Here is a 17,609-nt window from a genome sequence, read left to right as displayed (position 1 = left end):
GTAGAATGTACAAAAAGTATATTAATATTAAAGGAAAAAACATAAATCATGTAAACGAAAGTATTCCATTTTTTATAGCTTAAAGTATTTAACAAAAAATTGTTACAATATTTCCATGGTATTCAGAATATAAACTAGTGAAAATTACGTACATTATTTTGAGCTAACAAATGCCCTCGCATTTTGGAAAACCATACGAATAATACTAATGTCGTGCATATTTTTCAAGTATTATTATTCTATTGAAATAAAAATCTCAAGGCATGAAGTTTTAAGGAACATTTTACATATAGGTCCTCATTGGCGCCTTTTTGTATTGGCGCTTTTTTTTTTATTGCCGAATCAAACATTATATTGGCAATATTTTATTGGCCTAAAAGAATTCTAGATTACGAAATTCGTCAATGTTTTAATCCAGTTATTTTTATTGTCAACGAAAAGTCGCCAATAAAAACTATAGCCAATGGAGACTTACATTGAAGCAGCACGAGATTATAAACTAAATTACTAAGAAAATAAAAATAAATAATAAGATTAATAAAAGCAAAATAAATAATAATCAGTTATATTTTTACCCCAAACGTAAAATTAAATAGCAGATAGTTCCATTTTTACGTAATATGAAGCAGAGACATCTGTTGTTTAGAATTTGAGTTACAGCTGGATCACAGCATTAGAGTGTTCTTTTTGTTAGATGAAATAAATAAATAAAATAATAAGAATTAGTGCCAGTTCTGTAGGATTTTTGCATATATTTAATAGTAAAATTTTGAGATTTTTAAAAATTTATTTTTGGATTCAGAGTTTAAGAATATGAATCAAATAGTTTCTTCAAACTGATGGTGTCAATTATTTATAGTTATTTCCTTTAAATTGAAATTATTAGGATTTGTAATAGTAGTTGTACATTTAGAGAAAAAGAAACCCCATAATTTAAAAGAGATTCGAACCTATAGTTCGAAACTTCATAGCATTATAATGTTTTAGAAGTGATTAGTCAAACTATATTTTATTTTAAAAATTTGCTCTTAATTACATAGCAAAGAATCACAAGTTAATGAACGATATCACCACGATACTGTTCGACATTTCGATTGCCCTGTAATATTTTGAAATATTGTAAGGATATTGTTGAGCATTTTCAGCTCACACAAAAAAATTAAATACTAATGCAAATTTATGCGTATTGAAACAAATGAAATTATTCTTGTTAAATAGATTTATATTTTTTTAAATAATTGTTAAATATTGTTTAATAATTGTTAAAAGTTTAAATAATTTTTTAAATAATTGTTAAAAGAATAAAATTAGAAAGTGAATTTAAATTAATTTGCTAATTATAATTGAAAAGCTAATTTTTTAAATTTTAAAATAGTATGAAAATTTTTCTGGGTAAAATATACTCTCTCTATATATAAAATATAAATATATAATATATATAAAATAGAAATATATAATATATATAAAATATATAAATAAATATCGAAGAAAAATATTAAAATTTCGTTTAATTTTTAATTAAAAATCTAGATTTTGAAATATTTTTTTGAGACCGACTTCTACCTGTTAAATTTCGGCAACTCTAGCTACAATGGACCGCCTCGCGCATTGACTTGTGCGGGCAATTTTTTTTTGTAAAATTTATTTGTGGACAGTATGCAAGCCTATAAACACTACACTTTAAATTAAAATTATTTTTTCTGTTATATTTCGAATTATGTATTTTGTGTTGGAAAAAAAATAATATAATGATCTTCAAAGAAAATATTAATATAAATATATAAAGAAAATATTAATATAAATATATAAACTACAAATTAAAAATTATGATAGCAATATATTTGCTGAAAATTGCTAACTCATTTATTTTCAAAATCACATAAAAATAAGTTTTGAGTTGACATTCTTGCTAGAATTGTTTTCTTTCAATTTTCCTAACAGATGGCAGCACGATAAATTGTGAATGAAGAGAAAGCTCGAGTTACCTGTCTCGTCTCGTACACAGATTATTTACCAGTTTTATTTTTTTTAAATCATTCCCTGTTAGCACACAATATTGTTCGTCATTCTGAAAATCGGACAATATCGTGAAAATATCATGACAATGCTGAAATGAATTTTCTGTTTATTGCAATACTATAACTACTGCGAATGTTGAAATACGACCTTTTAGAATTTTATTTCAAATTCTATCATTACGAAACAATCTCTTGATGTCCGAAAATAATTTTTTTTTTCATTTTCAAGTATTTTGCTACTTATTTTTTCATCCATTTCATTATTCTTTTAATTTTTTTTATTAATTGTTTGAGACATTAATATTTTATGCAAATTTTCATCAGATTCTTTTGTGATCTCACAGAATCTTCTTAGTAAAAATATGAACATTTTCGATCCGTTTTTTTTCTTCTCTAAAATAATATATTTTTGTGATATATATGTTAAGAATAGCCCCCTATTTATTTTATTATATAAATGACAATAAAAAAACTTCAAGTAAAAAAAATATATGGTTTTATGAGAGCATAAATTCATGGAATTTTTATTAGTCGAAAAATAGAAAACTCAACTATATAAATAAATATTAAACAATTTAAAAAAATGGTTAGTTTTATAGGTAAAATTATAATATTTATTACATAAAATTGCATTTATTTATAATAAAAGCAAAGTATGTTTATGTATATGCTTGTTGGCGCTCTAATTTATAGCCTATTGAATCGAGAACTAACAAGTTTGAGATAGATATACTTTTGAGGATAAAAATGTATACTTTTGAGCAATTGTCGAAGATTTCGATTAAGGACAAATTAAACAATGTTTTTTTCATTTTTCCTCCATAAGATTCGAAAATATTATGTCGCAAAAATGACTTTTTCATTAGCTTAAAATTAGAAACATAATTTTTTAAATTATCAATTTAGCTGTCCTTCAATTTTTTCTGAAATTTAATACATTCATAAAAATATTTTTATACGTAATTCACAACAATGGTTTTTATTGTTGTAAGGAAAATTCAAACATTGCTGTGACCATAACATAATTGAAATTTTGGGTCGTTAAGCGTTGAGCCAGGGCCCAGATCAAAGTGCTGACTTTCGAACCCACACCTCTCCTCTTAACTATTCCTCGATATCAGCTTTCCGCCATTATTTTTTGCTATATCCCCATTGGAATTTTTTAGATTTTGACTCCATCTCACTATCATCTGTTCAGCAAGCTTATTACTTTGGTTAGTATAATATCAGAAGAGTCAATGGACATTCAATCGCAGCACCTCCAAACTCGATCGTCAACGCTAAAAACTAGTACGGTATGAAGTGGAGTAATAGATATCCAAACTGTCCTAGTTTCAATTTGGAATGGGGTGGAGGCACTGTATGCAGGAGGGGTGAGAAAGACGGGGGAAACACGGAAAGGGATGCAATACTCTATCAAGGTATTTGCCATGGGGGTTCGAGTGATGTTGACTTGAAGTGTTTATGAATGTTGTTGTTGTTGTCATGTCTATGCATACAGTTCTAATGCAAAAGATTAGAGTCCTCCAAAAGCCTTGGTGACAAGATCTGTAAGTTCTGGAGTCCGATGGCTATGGAGGATTTCGATTGGGGATGCTCCAAGTTGAAATAGGGAACCGATAATGGCCTGGCAGTCAAAAACATGATCTGGAGTTAGTTGCAAATGGGGACAGTATTTGCCGATGGGATAGGATTTTATATTGGTTCGTGAGATCTTCATGTTTTTAAAATGTCCAGTACGTAGCCTAGCTATTGTAAAGGAAAGGTTTCTTGGGCAGTTTAGATCGGGGATTGTTGCCTTGCTAAGATGCTGGTTGTAGATCCTTCGCCTGGCGGCAGCATTCGCATCTGCACAGGTGACTACTCAAGGTTGGTCTTCGTAGCGTGTTTCCTTTGCAAGGGCATCTGCACATTCGTTCCCCTCAATTCCAACATGAGCTGGGATCTACTGGAGAGGGCAAGTTATATTTAGTAAATAGAGAAGGGTATTAATTTCTTGCGTTATTGTTGTTTTACCGTTATGTATGGCTTCGAGTGCTGATTTTGAGTCTGAGAAAATCACAATTTCTTTTATTGAGTCGTTTAGAGAATGAGAGCGAAAATGGGTAAGAGCCTCCTCTTTAATAGCGATTAAAGTGTTTATGAATGACCTGCCTAAATGAATGGACGAACAATAACAGCGTAGTGTATCGCTACTCCATTGCCGTGGTATAACGTGAGTATTATTTTCTGGTTTTGGTAAGGAAATCATAACTATATATTCCTATTTGGACCTCAAATATATAAACTATTAATTAGATATCAATAAATATGTTCGCGATGATATCAAATATATACATATTTAAATGACACTATATGTTAGTGCAGTGTCATACCTACGGTACAACTAAATGATGATGAAACTATTTCTTGTATGATAAGAACTTGTGTTATAGAACTGAGAATCATTAATTGTAACCATTGAGGTTTTAGATCTGTTTTTTTTTCTTGTGACGTTCTAGCTCTGGTTTTTTTTCTTGTAATACAAGAGTGTCAAATCAATCTTGAAAAACACAATGAAGCCCTATTTTTGAGCCCTTCAAAATAAAAGAATGTATCAAAACTTTTGATAAAAATTTTATGATTAAATTTCTAAAATTCCTAATTACACCAAATCATTAATAACGCATCATAATACTCGTTTATTTAACATTTAAAGCTATATTTCATCGAACCACCATTTTCGAAACTAATAGCTACTTTCTGGTATACGCAATACAGTGAAAAAACGTAATAATCGTCAAAAAAATTTGAACTCGAGATTTTAACGAATTTCCAAATTTTATATCTCTATGATACATTTTTGGTAAACGTCCGTTCGTCTGCATCACTGTGACAAAAATAACTCAAAAATGTTTTGAGCCAGAGCATTGAAATTTAGAATATGACATTTACACAATATTTTCTGGTTTCTATCAAATTTTGAGCAAAATTCGTCCTGAAGAAGTCTGTATGTCCGACTGTTCGAATATAAGTTAACACCATAATCACAAAACTAAAAGAGCTAGATAAATAAGATTCAGCACATAGATTTAACACCTGTAGTGTAGACACCTGTCAAAATTTGAGTTCAATTTTACGACGGATTGACCATCTGTCGGTCTGTACTATCAGAAATATGTAAGCTCAATAATTCAAAATCCAATGGCTTAAATATATCATATTATGTATGGGAATTTTTGACTACAAGTGTCATTTTGTCTCAAATCTTTGTTTCAATCGATTGCGAAACTAGTGTCAAACACAAATGTGATTTTCGGATACTATTATACGCATGCTAGGGATTAATCGCCAAGGAGGAAATGATACTTTCAGTAAAAATGCTAAATTCACGCCAAAAGTTAATATTTCGTGACTATTGTTCGCCAGTGCCAAGGGGCCCTTTGGCACAAGTTTTTGGGAGACTACGCCCGCTGGTTTTAATAAATGATGCTCACAATTATTTACATATTTGTTATTTTGTTATTGTGTAGGAATGAATGATATTTGAGGACTTATTTAGACTTTATGCCGTGTAATGATTTTATTGTTGTTGTTTGTTATGGCACTTGCAATGGGCAAGCCCGCTGTTACGAAGACAATGAGTTAATCCGGTAGGGGAGCGTCTCTTGTTTTTTTAGCAGCGCCAACTAGGGTCAAGAATACGACTTGGTTACTCACGCATCACATTCGCTTTCACAACCCTTTTTACAGGGGGGCACATTCACACATCTCACAGATAGAACCGATGAAGAACAACCATGCCCGAACCGGGACTTGAACCCAGGACGCCCAGATCACGGGGAAGACGCGCTATCCCTATGCCAGGAGGACGGCGTGATGATTTCATAAATTTATGACAAAACCACTATGAACTTTTTAAGATAAATTTCCGATAATATTTCAATTTTTGTTTGACAACCATTCAGTAAATTACACAAGAGATCTATAACTTTACTTAAAAAACATGTATATAAAATTCTACCTGTTTAATGGAATTGTGATATCTAATGATATTTCTGCTGCTCATTTCCGTTAAAAAATTAAATTTCTTAATTTCGAAGCAATATAATAAAATTTTGTGCTTGATTTACATATCTTGTTTCATTTGGCTTGATTGTTTGAGTTGTTTCACTAACGATAAGTAACGATTTTTACATAACGCTATTTACAGAAAGAATGTCGGCGTCCTGGCATAGGGGTAGAGCATCTTCCCCATGATCTGGGCGTCCCGGGTTCGAGTCCTGGTTTGAGCATGGTTGCTCTTCCTGTTCTATCTGTGACATGTGTGAATGTGCCCTCCTGTAAAAATGGGTTGTGCAAGCGAATGAGTGATGTATGAGTAGTCAAGTTGTACTCTTGGTCCAAGTTGGCTTTATGATAAAAACAAGAGGCGCTCCCCCTTAGGTTTAAATCGGCTGTCTTTGAACAGCGGGCTTGTCCGTGGCAAGTGCCATAAGAAACAACAACAACAGAAAGAATACCGACTTCAAAAACATATAAGTTATCGAGTGAATCAAAATAAAAGCGAAAATTCTGCTTTGGAATTAATACCGAAAGAACGTAATACCAACATTCGCAAGAGAGCGCAAATGAAATATTTGATGAAAGAATGAAATTGGTTTTGATTTCATTACATCAATGAAAGGCATTATTACAAATTATGTTTAAAATTAATTTTTAAAAGTTACTAATAAAGAAAAAAGATAAAAAGATGGAGCTGAAATAATATTGTTATCGCTCAAAATAATTTTAAAAAATTAATATGATGTAAAAATGACATTTGTACGATATTAATGTTTCAATTATTTTTTAAGTAATTAAAAATTTAATTCAGAAACTCAAAAAGAATTTTTAATAAGTTTCCACTATACAAAAAGTAACCCCGTGCCATATATGTTAGTTATAGGTACAAGGGAATTTTGTATTCTGTGCTTAATATATCGAGCAATTTACAGGTATCATACCAGCTTAAAAACATTATCATATAAAAATAATGAAACATTTTAGAATGTTTCTAAAATCAAGTAAAAAAACTGAGCAGAAATAAAATTGTTATTGCTGAAAGTTATTCTTAAAAAATATGGGGTAAAAATAACAACTGTGCGATAATGTACTCCAGAACTATTGAAAAAAAAACATTAAAGTTTCAATTAGTTTTTTAATGAATGAAAAATTTAATTCAGAAGGTGAGAAATAAATTTCTTAGTAAGCTTCTATTTCCAAGAAGTAACTACTTGCCAAATATGGTAGTCCTAGGTCCAAAGGAAGTTTATTTTCTGTGATTAATATATCATGAAATTTACAGATAGCATATCAGCTTAAAAACATTATCAGATTATATAAAAAAATAAAACTTCATACAAAATGCAAAAAAAGAAAAAAAAATCATCAAAATTATGTCTGAAAAGTAATTTAATTTTCCACATTTGCTGACGAACTTTAATAGATTATTTCATTTCTTACGTGAAATTAAAATAAACGAACTACAACGCTGTAAATGAGTTAATTTACAACAAATGATTCATCGACAACTGAATATCATCAATGAAAAAACATATTTAATTTACAACAGATGATCTAAAGTAAATTTTATTCATTGATTTTTATTACGAATGCGACTGTGTTTATTTTTTCCACGTAACATTTTGAAAAATAAAACTTATCACGCTAAGAAAAACTTAAGATTGCGTACTATAAATCTCTGAAAATGAAGAATTCTAAATTTTTATCATTCGCCTGAACAGATATGTCGTAATCTTCGAAACAAAACGAACTTTAATACTTACCTGCATGAATTGAAAGAGGAAAAATATCCTCTTTTATCGACACAATCGCATCTTGAACTAAAAAGCTTGAGATAAAAATGTTTCTTATCTCTACTTTGAACAGGTAGTCTGAGTTTCTATGCAGCTACTTTGAAGTGCTGCACCTACTAGTGAAAGCTTACATCGGAATTTATAACTACTCTACTATTACTATTACCATTAACTATCTATAATCTGTTTAAGAAATTGGACTGAACTGAAGTTTGACGGATGATATGATTAAGTCAAATTGATTTTTGCAGACTTTGGTGTAGGTGTGTTTTTAATTTTCAAAGGAACTAAATTTCCATATTCGAGGTGGTAGAGTAGTTATTGAAGAAGACCATGGATAAGCTATTTGGTGATTTGAAGGGATTCTTCAAAACTGGCAAATGTGTAATAGATAGTTTTGTTGCTCGTCTTCACTACAGATTTACCCTCGTGGTTTTGATTGCTTTTAGCATAGCAGTCACCGGTCGCCAGTATATAGGTGACCCAATCGATTGCATTTCAAAAGATGACATACCAAACGAACTACTGGACACATATTGTTGGATACATACCACGTTTAGTGTGGAAAAGGCATGGCATAAAGAAGTTGGTAAAGAAGTTCCCTATCCTGGTGTAGCAAAGCATGTGGAAGGTGATAGCAGAGTGTACCACGCCTATTACCAGTGGGTGTGCTTTGTTTTATTTTTGCAAGCCTTGTTGTTCTACGTCCCTCGGTACATCTGGAAGAATACTGAGAACCACAAAATCCAGAATCTTGTCATGGAATTCAATTCACCCATTGTTACTGCTGAAAAAGACAAAGAGGGCAAAAACGAGAAAACGGATTTATTAGTAGGATATCTGGAGGAAAATATCGGCAACCACACGTTCTACAGCTCAATGTATGTCCTGACAGAATTGATGAATTTCGCCAATGTCGTGGGTCAAATCTTTTTGATGGACACATTTCTTGGTGGTGAGTTTACAACTTATGGCACTAACGTGTTGTCCTTCACCGAATGGGACTATTCTTTGAGATATGATCCCATGATCAGGGTATTTCCCAGAATGACCAAATGTACTTTCTATCGATATGGTTCATCAGGCGACGTTCAGAAGCACGATGCTATGTGTTTGATTCCAATCAACATATTGAATGAGAAGATTTATATTTTCTTATGGTTCTGGTTCATCATCTTAGCTACACTGACTGCTCTTGAGCTTATATACAGAGCAGCAGTCATGGTCATCCCGCCGCTAAGATTCTACATCTTGCATGCTAAATGCAGGAAAATTAACGAAGAGCATCTAAAAACAGTTCTGAGTCGCTGTGATCGAGATGATTGGTTTGTCCTTAGTTTGCTGTGCAAAAACATGACTCCATGCAATTTCAAGATCATCATCCGTGAGTTAGCACTTAGATTAACACACGAAAAAATGATATAATATTAAATGTTGAAGTGAAATTTCCTGAGACGTTTTGAAAATCAAATTCAATATGCTGTTTTGGTAGCAATGTTAGAGATATTCTGTCGGCAGGAGAAATATCATATCCATTTGAAATCCTTTAATTCTGAAGTTCATATGCAGTGCTTCGCTTAGGTGTTAATTTAATTGTGTTCGCATGTATCTAAATCAGTAGCTTTATAAAAAATTTTTATTGTATTTTCTATGTATATTTTTAAAAGTTTGAAAGTATATTTCTTTCTTTCAACTCTGGTATTTGAGAATAAGTTCATATGTAATGTTTATGATATTTTTCGTTTAAAAGCAGTTGACAAAAATTAAAATGAATAGATATTTGAGATATTTATCAAAATGAACTTTGTGAATTATTAGGTAGTTGTTTTGCATTTTTTATTTAGTTATATGTTCGTTCATTATATTCTTTTATTAAAAGTAGCATTCGTAGGAGTTGAATATTAATTGTGATTAAGTAAGAAGGAATTAAACCTGATATTTAATATATATATTTTTTTAATATTCATAAATTCTTTCATGACTAAGTGAAAATCAGTTAAAAATACCATTTGTACAATTGTTGATATTAGAAAGAATCATAACTTAATATAAATATGAGAAATCAATTAAAGAAAACGATTCGATATTTGAAATAACATTCAATTAAAAATAAATGTTAAAAATTTTCTTTTAGTTAAAACATTTTAAAATCTTAAAGTGAACGATGCTTTTTGAAATTTGTTTCCCTTGTGATATAAAATTTGTAGCTTATATATTGAAAGTTTTATGAAAATATAATTAAAGTTAATTAGTCATTTTTTTTAAAGTAAATAGATTTTTTTGATAGTTTGACAATTTCAAATTTCCAAAATATAGTGTTTTTAATGGAGAATATTGAATATATTTTGTCATTTGCAGAACTGTGACGTATTCATAAGAGAATAGTAGTTTTTTAAAGTGATAAGTAATCGGATGTATTCTTAGTTTATCATTCACCCATCTAAATATGAAAGTGATATTTTGTTTTAATTTCATACTGTATTGAAAATGAATTTTAATTAATTACAAAAATAAATGGTTAGTATTTTTTTCGTAATTAATTAATAAAACGATAAAATTATTCTTTGTTGTTTGAAAATATCAGTTTGACCATTGGTAAAAATTTCATGCGATGTAGTGAATCATTAATTAAATATATATTTGATGATAAAATTAATGAAGAAGGGAAAGGTAATTATTAAAAACACATAAATATTTCACTTTTTAACGGTTTTTTTTTTATATAAAGAGTCATGCGCGCTTTCTAGTACCTGAAAATAAATTTATGTATTGTTATGACTGTAGGCAGTTTATGCATTATAATTATATGTTTCTTTATAGATACATACATACATATATATATAGTAAAGGCCAAAAATCTTGAAAGTTGTATTCACAGAATTAAATAATTAATTTATCAGCAGAATAAAATAGCCTTTTTCTTTCAAAGTTGTGCATTTTCAGATACAGGTGTGTGTGATTTATGAGCTAAGAACTCATAATTACAAGAAATGACAAAAATTACATAATGTTGCCCATGAGAACAATAAAGTTTTATATTTTGAAAGATGTTATTTACTGCTGTTTCATTAAAAGCGAATTTTGATATTTAAGATGCATCTTGTTTTCATGAATACATGTTTTTGACATTTTGTGATTATTTATTACAAAAGATGGAATTTTCAACATTATATTCTTCAGTTCATATACGATTCGTAACACATAATTTTATATTTATTTTTTGGGGGTTTTAAAGTTGACATTTTCATTTAATTCTTTCATGTTAATTAATTTGCGTAAAGTTAATCAAACTTATTTCATATACAAGCTTTCTGATGTTAAACACATTCTTTAATACTATAAATTTTAATTTTTTCATGACTGATTAACCAGGAATTTTTAATAATTTATAAACCGAAATATTAGAAATTTTAAAACTCACTCAGGTTGAGCTGGAAGAAATGAATTTGTTGACCACGCCCTTCTTTGTTGTAAAAGGTCATGTGCTTATTAAGACAGGTATATAAATAAATAAAACTATTTATGATGTATAATGCATTATTTTCTAATAATTATATATATATATATATATATATATATATATATATATATATATATATATATATATATATATATATATATATATATATATATATAAGCTTCTGAGGTTTTAACGCATTATTTGTAAGGTATGTCTTTTTTAATGTAATAAGATACATTACAGATACCATAATGTATTTGCAATGTATGTAATGTATCATGTATGTAATGTATCATACATTGTAATGTATCATGTATGTAATGTATCATTTCATTTAATATTTTATATTGATAATTTACAGGAAATATTTTTTGTAACAAATGTCCCGATAAAAATTTAATAATATGAGGATTTATATTTTATTTCATGAAGAACTACTCATGGCTAATCATTAATTGTAACAGCATAGTAATTATTTTTAAATTTAATCGACAACAATCGTGTGAATAATGCATATACTGCTTGAATGTATAATAGAATTTTTTTGTTGCAATAATGATAATGATTCCATCATCATTAAGGTTTAATGCTTAAAGAATTAATGATGATGATTCCATCATCATTAAGGTTTAATGTTTAAACAATTAATAATGATGATTCCATCATCATTAATGGTTAATGTTTAAACTTTTAATGATGATGATTCCATTATCATTAATGTTTAATGTTTAAACTTTTAATGATGAAGATTCCATCATAATTAATTGTTTAATGATTCCATCAACTTTTTGTAAATCAGTGATCATCATTTATTTAGAAATGTAAATCATCAGGCTAACATCTAAAAATCAGATCATGTTCTTTCACATTGCTAGTCAAAACGTTTGACAAAATTGGTTTTATATTCAAAAGAATTGCATAGTATGAAAGAAATGAAATGGAATTAATGCCAGATTAAAATTTCTATCATAATTCACTTAAACTGAGCAAAGCCATTAGAAAGTGTGTGCAAACCCTACAGTTATGAGACACGGAAGGTATGCTATAAATATCCTAGTTTTCACAATTAGTGCTTTTTAAACGTAGATTCCTAGCAAGGTGAAACCGAAGCGACTTGACATTCTGTTTATCCATTGATTATTGTGATCTATTACTGAAAAGGAAAAGGTTGCAAGAATTTAATTTGAACAATGGTTAAAATTTTTTGTTATTGTTGTAGCTTTATTTAATTATAATAATTACCTCGTTAAAAACTACAAAAAGCTATTTTAAGAATCATTTTTTGAACCATAGCTAGATAAAGAGGAAGCCTTAAATGTTAATACCTCTGTATATACTTCTAAACATTATCATTTATAGGACTTTTGGAACACAAAGGCGAATTTAGTGTGCACAAGGCCCATATATATATAGATGGTGCATTTTATACGTATATGGTTCTCAAACTTTTAGATTATCCATTTTGCCAGATTTCATCACCAGGTTCCCACAGCTTTCTATTTGCTGCATTGTTTAATCTTTAAAATCCACAATAAGATGAGAAATTGATTTTGTGCTAATGATGTAATCAAAGGAATAAGGCGATAGAATACTATTGCTTATTACTTCCATCTCGCTAATCTACAGGGATTTCTCGACTCATTTATTAAATAAAAAATGCATTTTAAATTCGATTTTTTTTCAAATACTCGCCTTTGAATATTTGATTAAAAATTGTTTGAAATTATGTATTCTGAATAAAATTGTTTCATGTGCAAAGAATTTGCTTTAAAAAATATAATTAAAATCTTTTTTACTTTTTAAAAATATTAAGAAATTACGGTAAGTTTTGGTGTATTACTTTATGAAACAAAAACCTTTGCCCGGCAAAAATAGGTAACTGGAAAATTATTATGAGATTTAGATACAAAAAAATAATAATAGGGAAAAAGCCACTAAAAAGTAAATATATATTTCATAATTATAGCATATAGCATCCGTGGCTCTAGATTTCATAGCTAATATAAATTTACAAAGTCTGTTTTTCGTGGAAAGAGGTCAGACGGCTTCATCTACGCATGCACAAGTTTGTTAAGGAATTTCAACTTCAACCGTGTTGGAAAAGATTTGCAGCCAATGGAGAAAAGAACATTTTATCTTTTTCTTAATTCTGTATTGATTTAAAAACGGTTGATTTTAACAATTCTTTTTTTTTGAAAGATTGTTCTTTTTTTTTTAAAGTCGCTAGTTTTACTTTTCATATTTTTTCATTAGTTTGGAATTGAATTTAAATTTTTTTTACTTCGTCTTTGTCGGAAATTACTAAATATTTGGTGATGCATTTAGTCTACGCCTTTTTTTTATTTCGACTTTCTTAGTAACTTCTGATTTCCCCTGTAGTCATTTAATAATAAAAAATCGAAGAGTCTAAGGAATAGTTTTCGCTGTTAGGAATTAGTCAATATTTCTGAAAGTAAAAATTATAATAAGAAGCATTTAATCTATTTTTTTTAATATTTTATTTAAACAATGTTAGATAGCATTAGAAAATTTGCAGATAATTCTATTTTCAGTTCTAAAATCGGAGATTGTTTAAAATAAAAATGTGATAATCACTGAAAAGAATAGTTTATTCCCATTGCCTTATTATCAAATTAATTAATTAATTAATTGCAATATTATAATTAATTAATTAATTAAATGCATTTTGTTTCATTAATTAACTGCAGTGAAATTAAAATTTATTAACATTAATGATCCGAGTGATTATTTTTAAAAATTGAATTTGTTAAAAATGAAGTATAATCATTAATTGATGGTAATTATCGTAATTTTTTTGTGTTGAAATGTGTGAACAAATTATGGCCTGGTTACGTATTTAAGAATGGAATAAAATCATGAGGTATAATTATGATGTAGTACAATTTTTCAATAAATTAATTAATTTTACATGAAACCATGTATAAGTTTACTCTGTGTTGTGATAATGATGTTTCTCTTCCTTCCTGCCCGAATGCGCAATAATTCGAAAATTAAATTAGTATTGAGCATATAAGTTACATCATGTGATTATAACTTGATTCAGTTTAAAATGGCTCAAAAGTGGGAATTTTATTGTTCCAAAGTATTACGCAAAATAATTGCAACCGTCATCTTTCATTATTACGTCACTACCAAAGATCATTAACAAATATAACAGGACCTTATTCATATGTAATAAATTATTTTTGTAGAAACACTAATAAGTGATACTCTTACACTTTCCTATCATAGGCAATGGCACTAAAAGAAAGATGAATTGATTTTAGAAAATAGGTAAGGCTTTTCAATGCCAAAACGTCTACCTACTATTTCGTCAGTTTTTTTTTTCAGAATTAATGACCCGATAAAACATTACAGCGGAAATCAAAAATGGTCATTAGAGGATCATATTTCATATCTGAGTACCTGTACTAAAATAAAAAATATATAGCTCTGAGTTCATAGACTTTCCACAGATTTCTGTCGAAATAATATACCGAAGCGCGATAAGAAGATAAGGCATCAGTCATATTCCTAACCAATGTATCATCCATTCTGTGATCCATTTTTTGCAAAACTTCAATTCGGACATTGTACAGCTACTTGAGAAGGTACCGTTTTTATCGTGCAGAGATGGGCAAGGTTTGTTTGTCGACATGATAAAGAATACCCCGATGTTGAAACGCTCGACAACAAGCTGATACTCAGATAAAAGAAACATATATATATTATTGCTCGAAGAAGTTTGAGATAACGGAGGATCAATTCCCTTACAAAATGAAGTAGTCCTCTCAACAAAAATCGATAACTTATTCAAGCACATTCCATGACATATCTGAAGAATAAGAATATGATAACATATCTTAAATAGAGCTGATTTAAATTTGTACTTTAAATCTTAATCGAATTCGATGCATTGTTTTGTGGTTTGTATCAGTGTAGTTAAGTTAGATTAGGATAGTTATAGAGAAGAAATACATAAGCTTGTGTCATGGACAGATGCAAAATCGTCTGTGCAGAAATTAGTAGTCTTATATATGAGTTCTTCTTGGCAAATAAAAAATTTGTTGTCATAGCTGGGCTCTGACTAATTGGAGGGCGTGGCATAAGAAATGCGTGATATTAGACGAGTCTATTTTGATAGGAGGTGGACGTCAATCAAAGTTTCCCAGATCTGGCTGTATTTCTTTTCTTCAAAGCAGCTAATTGAAGGAGGGATGGAGCTAATGGAGCGGACGGTGATCAGGAGTTCTTATCATCTTGTCAGAGATGCTGTGGTTCCTTTCAGCTGGGCAAAAGACAATTTGTGAAAGAAATTTTCTTTGAGATTTTTTCCCTATTGGTACTTAAAAGAAAATCTAAGTAGAGACTTTATGAGATTTTATTGTGTGCACATTGATAGCTAAGTTCTAGATGCTACTAGGCTTTAAAGGCATGCTACCATAGTTGCGAACTTTTATGAAGACAGAAAATATCGTTGCGTTTGGTCTATTGCACTACAGCAAATCACAAGATTTAAAAGTAGAACCGTTGAATAGGCGCCATGTTTTTGCAAGAGAATTAGATAAATCTAAAAAGTAAACATTAGTAGAACTGCAACAGTTCATTCTGAAGTTGCTGAAGCATTTTATTAAAAGAATAGGTCGATAAAAATTACATGCACTCTACCATTGTCAACAATTTTACTCTGTTGCGTCTATTATTTCTTCTTCTCTTACCAAATATCCTCCACAAATTTTTTACTTTGACACAAAATGCAGCGCCATAAGTTCTTTAGTTTATCAGTAATTCTCTCTATGCTCTTCCACCAGCTCAAAGACGTTGTTATTAACCTCTCTGCCACTTAATTTTGGCCAGAGACAAAATCACGTCAGTTAAGACCCACAGAGGCACACTCCACAACAATATATGGTCAAAAATTTTTCCATTTTAATATAAAGGTTCTCTTCAAATAAGCGCTCAACACAAACCAATACAGCTTCTTACATTGCGATATCTTCTCGCCATTTGTACGGCGAAACATCGCTCGTTTTTCGAGTCACTTTTTAACGTTTTGTTTTGAATTATGCGAATCACTCATTATGCGAGACTTGACTGTAATAATATTTATTACTAATTTATTATTTTTTCACGACACGTTTTAAGCTCTTTCTTTTCTTTGAGTGCGTGTACGTGCATAACTACCTGAGTGCAAAGGTCAGCCATCAATAAATCAGAGTTAATTTATAGTAAGAAAAGTAAAATGACAAATGTACATATATTATGTTTTGCATTCATCACTTATATTTGTTTTCAAATAGAAAACAATTAACAATCTAAAAAAATGGAAAATTTGCTTAAATTTGCATGGTTAAATCTAAAAGAAAGAATGCGTTTCGTTCCAAAAGCAGACATTTTATGATTTAAATATCGGTTTTCAATAATCTTCAAACAATAAATACTGATTTAATACTCTCACGGAAAATGTTTTAAAAATTTAGATTATGCAAATAGCAGTATTGTCATGTGAATATAATGTTATCCGCTAAGAAGCCAGAGTAAATTTTTATTTAGAATTATTACGGAAAAAGAAAAAGAAAAAACGACAACTTGATATTAGAAGCATAGTATTTTAGAAGCTAGTATAGAGAGTTTAATTCAAAAAGAAAAAGAAGAAAGATAGACAGAGAGAAGAAAAAAAAATTTAATAGAGATTAGAATCTCTACCTCAAAACAGCGTAACATTATAGCGTTTTAGGTTTTAATCGTCTATCCTCATTTTATAACTTTAAATTTATTATTAATTATATAGTAATGATTATGTGCACACAAAAAAATGTATTAAACATAGTCGTAAAACGTGTAAATAAAAATTTAGTAAATACAGCAATAAAAAAAGGCAGAGTACAAAATATGTCTGAAAATATTTTCAAAAATCTATTAAGCATAGAATAAAAACTGTGCAGAAAGAAATTGGTATCACCGAAAAACGCATTTTTGTGAACTTAAAAGTTGCGCAAAAAGGGGTTTCTATACAATAATATTATATTCCAAAGTCATTGAGAAAAAAAAAAAAACACGGGCAAATTTTGATTCATTTTTTAATTTTTTTATAAAGCAATAACAAAGAATAGTTACAAAATAGGTTTGAAAATATTTTCAAAAACTTATTAATCATAGAATAAAAAATTTTCCAGAAAAAATTGATATCACTAAAAAATGTATTTTTTTTGAACTTGGAAAAATTGCGTGAAATAGTTTCTATACAATAATTATATATCAAAGTTATTAAGAAAAAACACTGTAAATTGTTTT

At 29.1% G+C, this 17,609-nt stretch overlaps 2 protein-coding genes across 2 annotated transcripts in view; both read left to right on the top strand.

Moving 5' to 3' along the window:
- The window catches only part of LOC129981029 (uncharacterized), a 272,688-nt gene that overhangs the window by 101,459 nt on the left and 153,620 nt on the right, over positions 1-17,609 (top strand). The window lies entirely within an intron of this gene.
- On the top strand, positions 7,915-10,947 carry LOC129981035 (innexin inx2-like). The gene has a single exon (XM_056091640.1). It carries the CDS (start codon positions 8,189-8,191, stop codon positions 9,278-9,280), a length of 1,092 nt encoding a protein of 363 aa, XP_055947615.1. The 5' UTR covers positions 7,915-8,188; the 3' UTR covers positions 9,281-10,947.

This window comes from Argiope bruennichi, chromosome 8 (assembly GCF_947563725.1).
Source record: "Argiope bruennichi chromosome 8, qqArgBrue1.1, whole genome shotgun sequence".
NCBI classification, from domain to species: domain Eukaryota; kingdom Metazoa; phylum Arthropoda; class Arachnida; order Araneae; family Araneidae; genus Argiope; species Argiope bruennichi.
The sequence above is the reverse complement of the archived record's forward strand: the minus strand, read 5'-3'. Positions and strand labels throughout refer to the sequence as shown.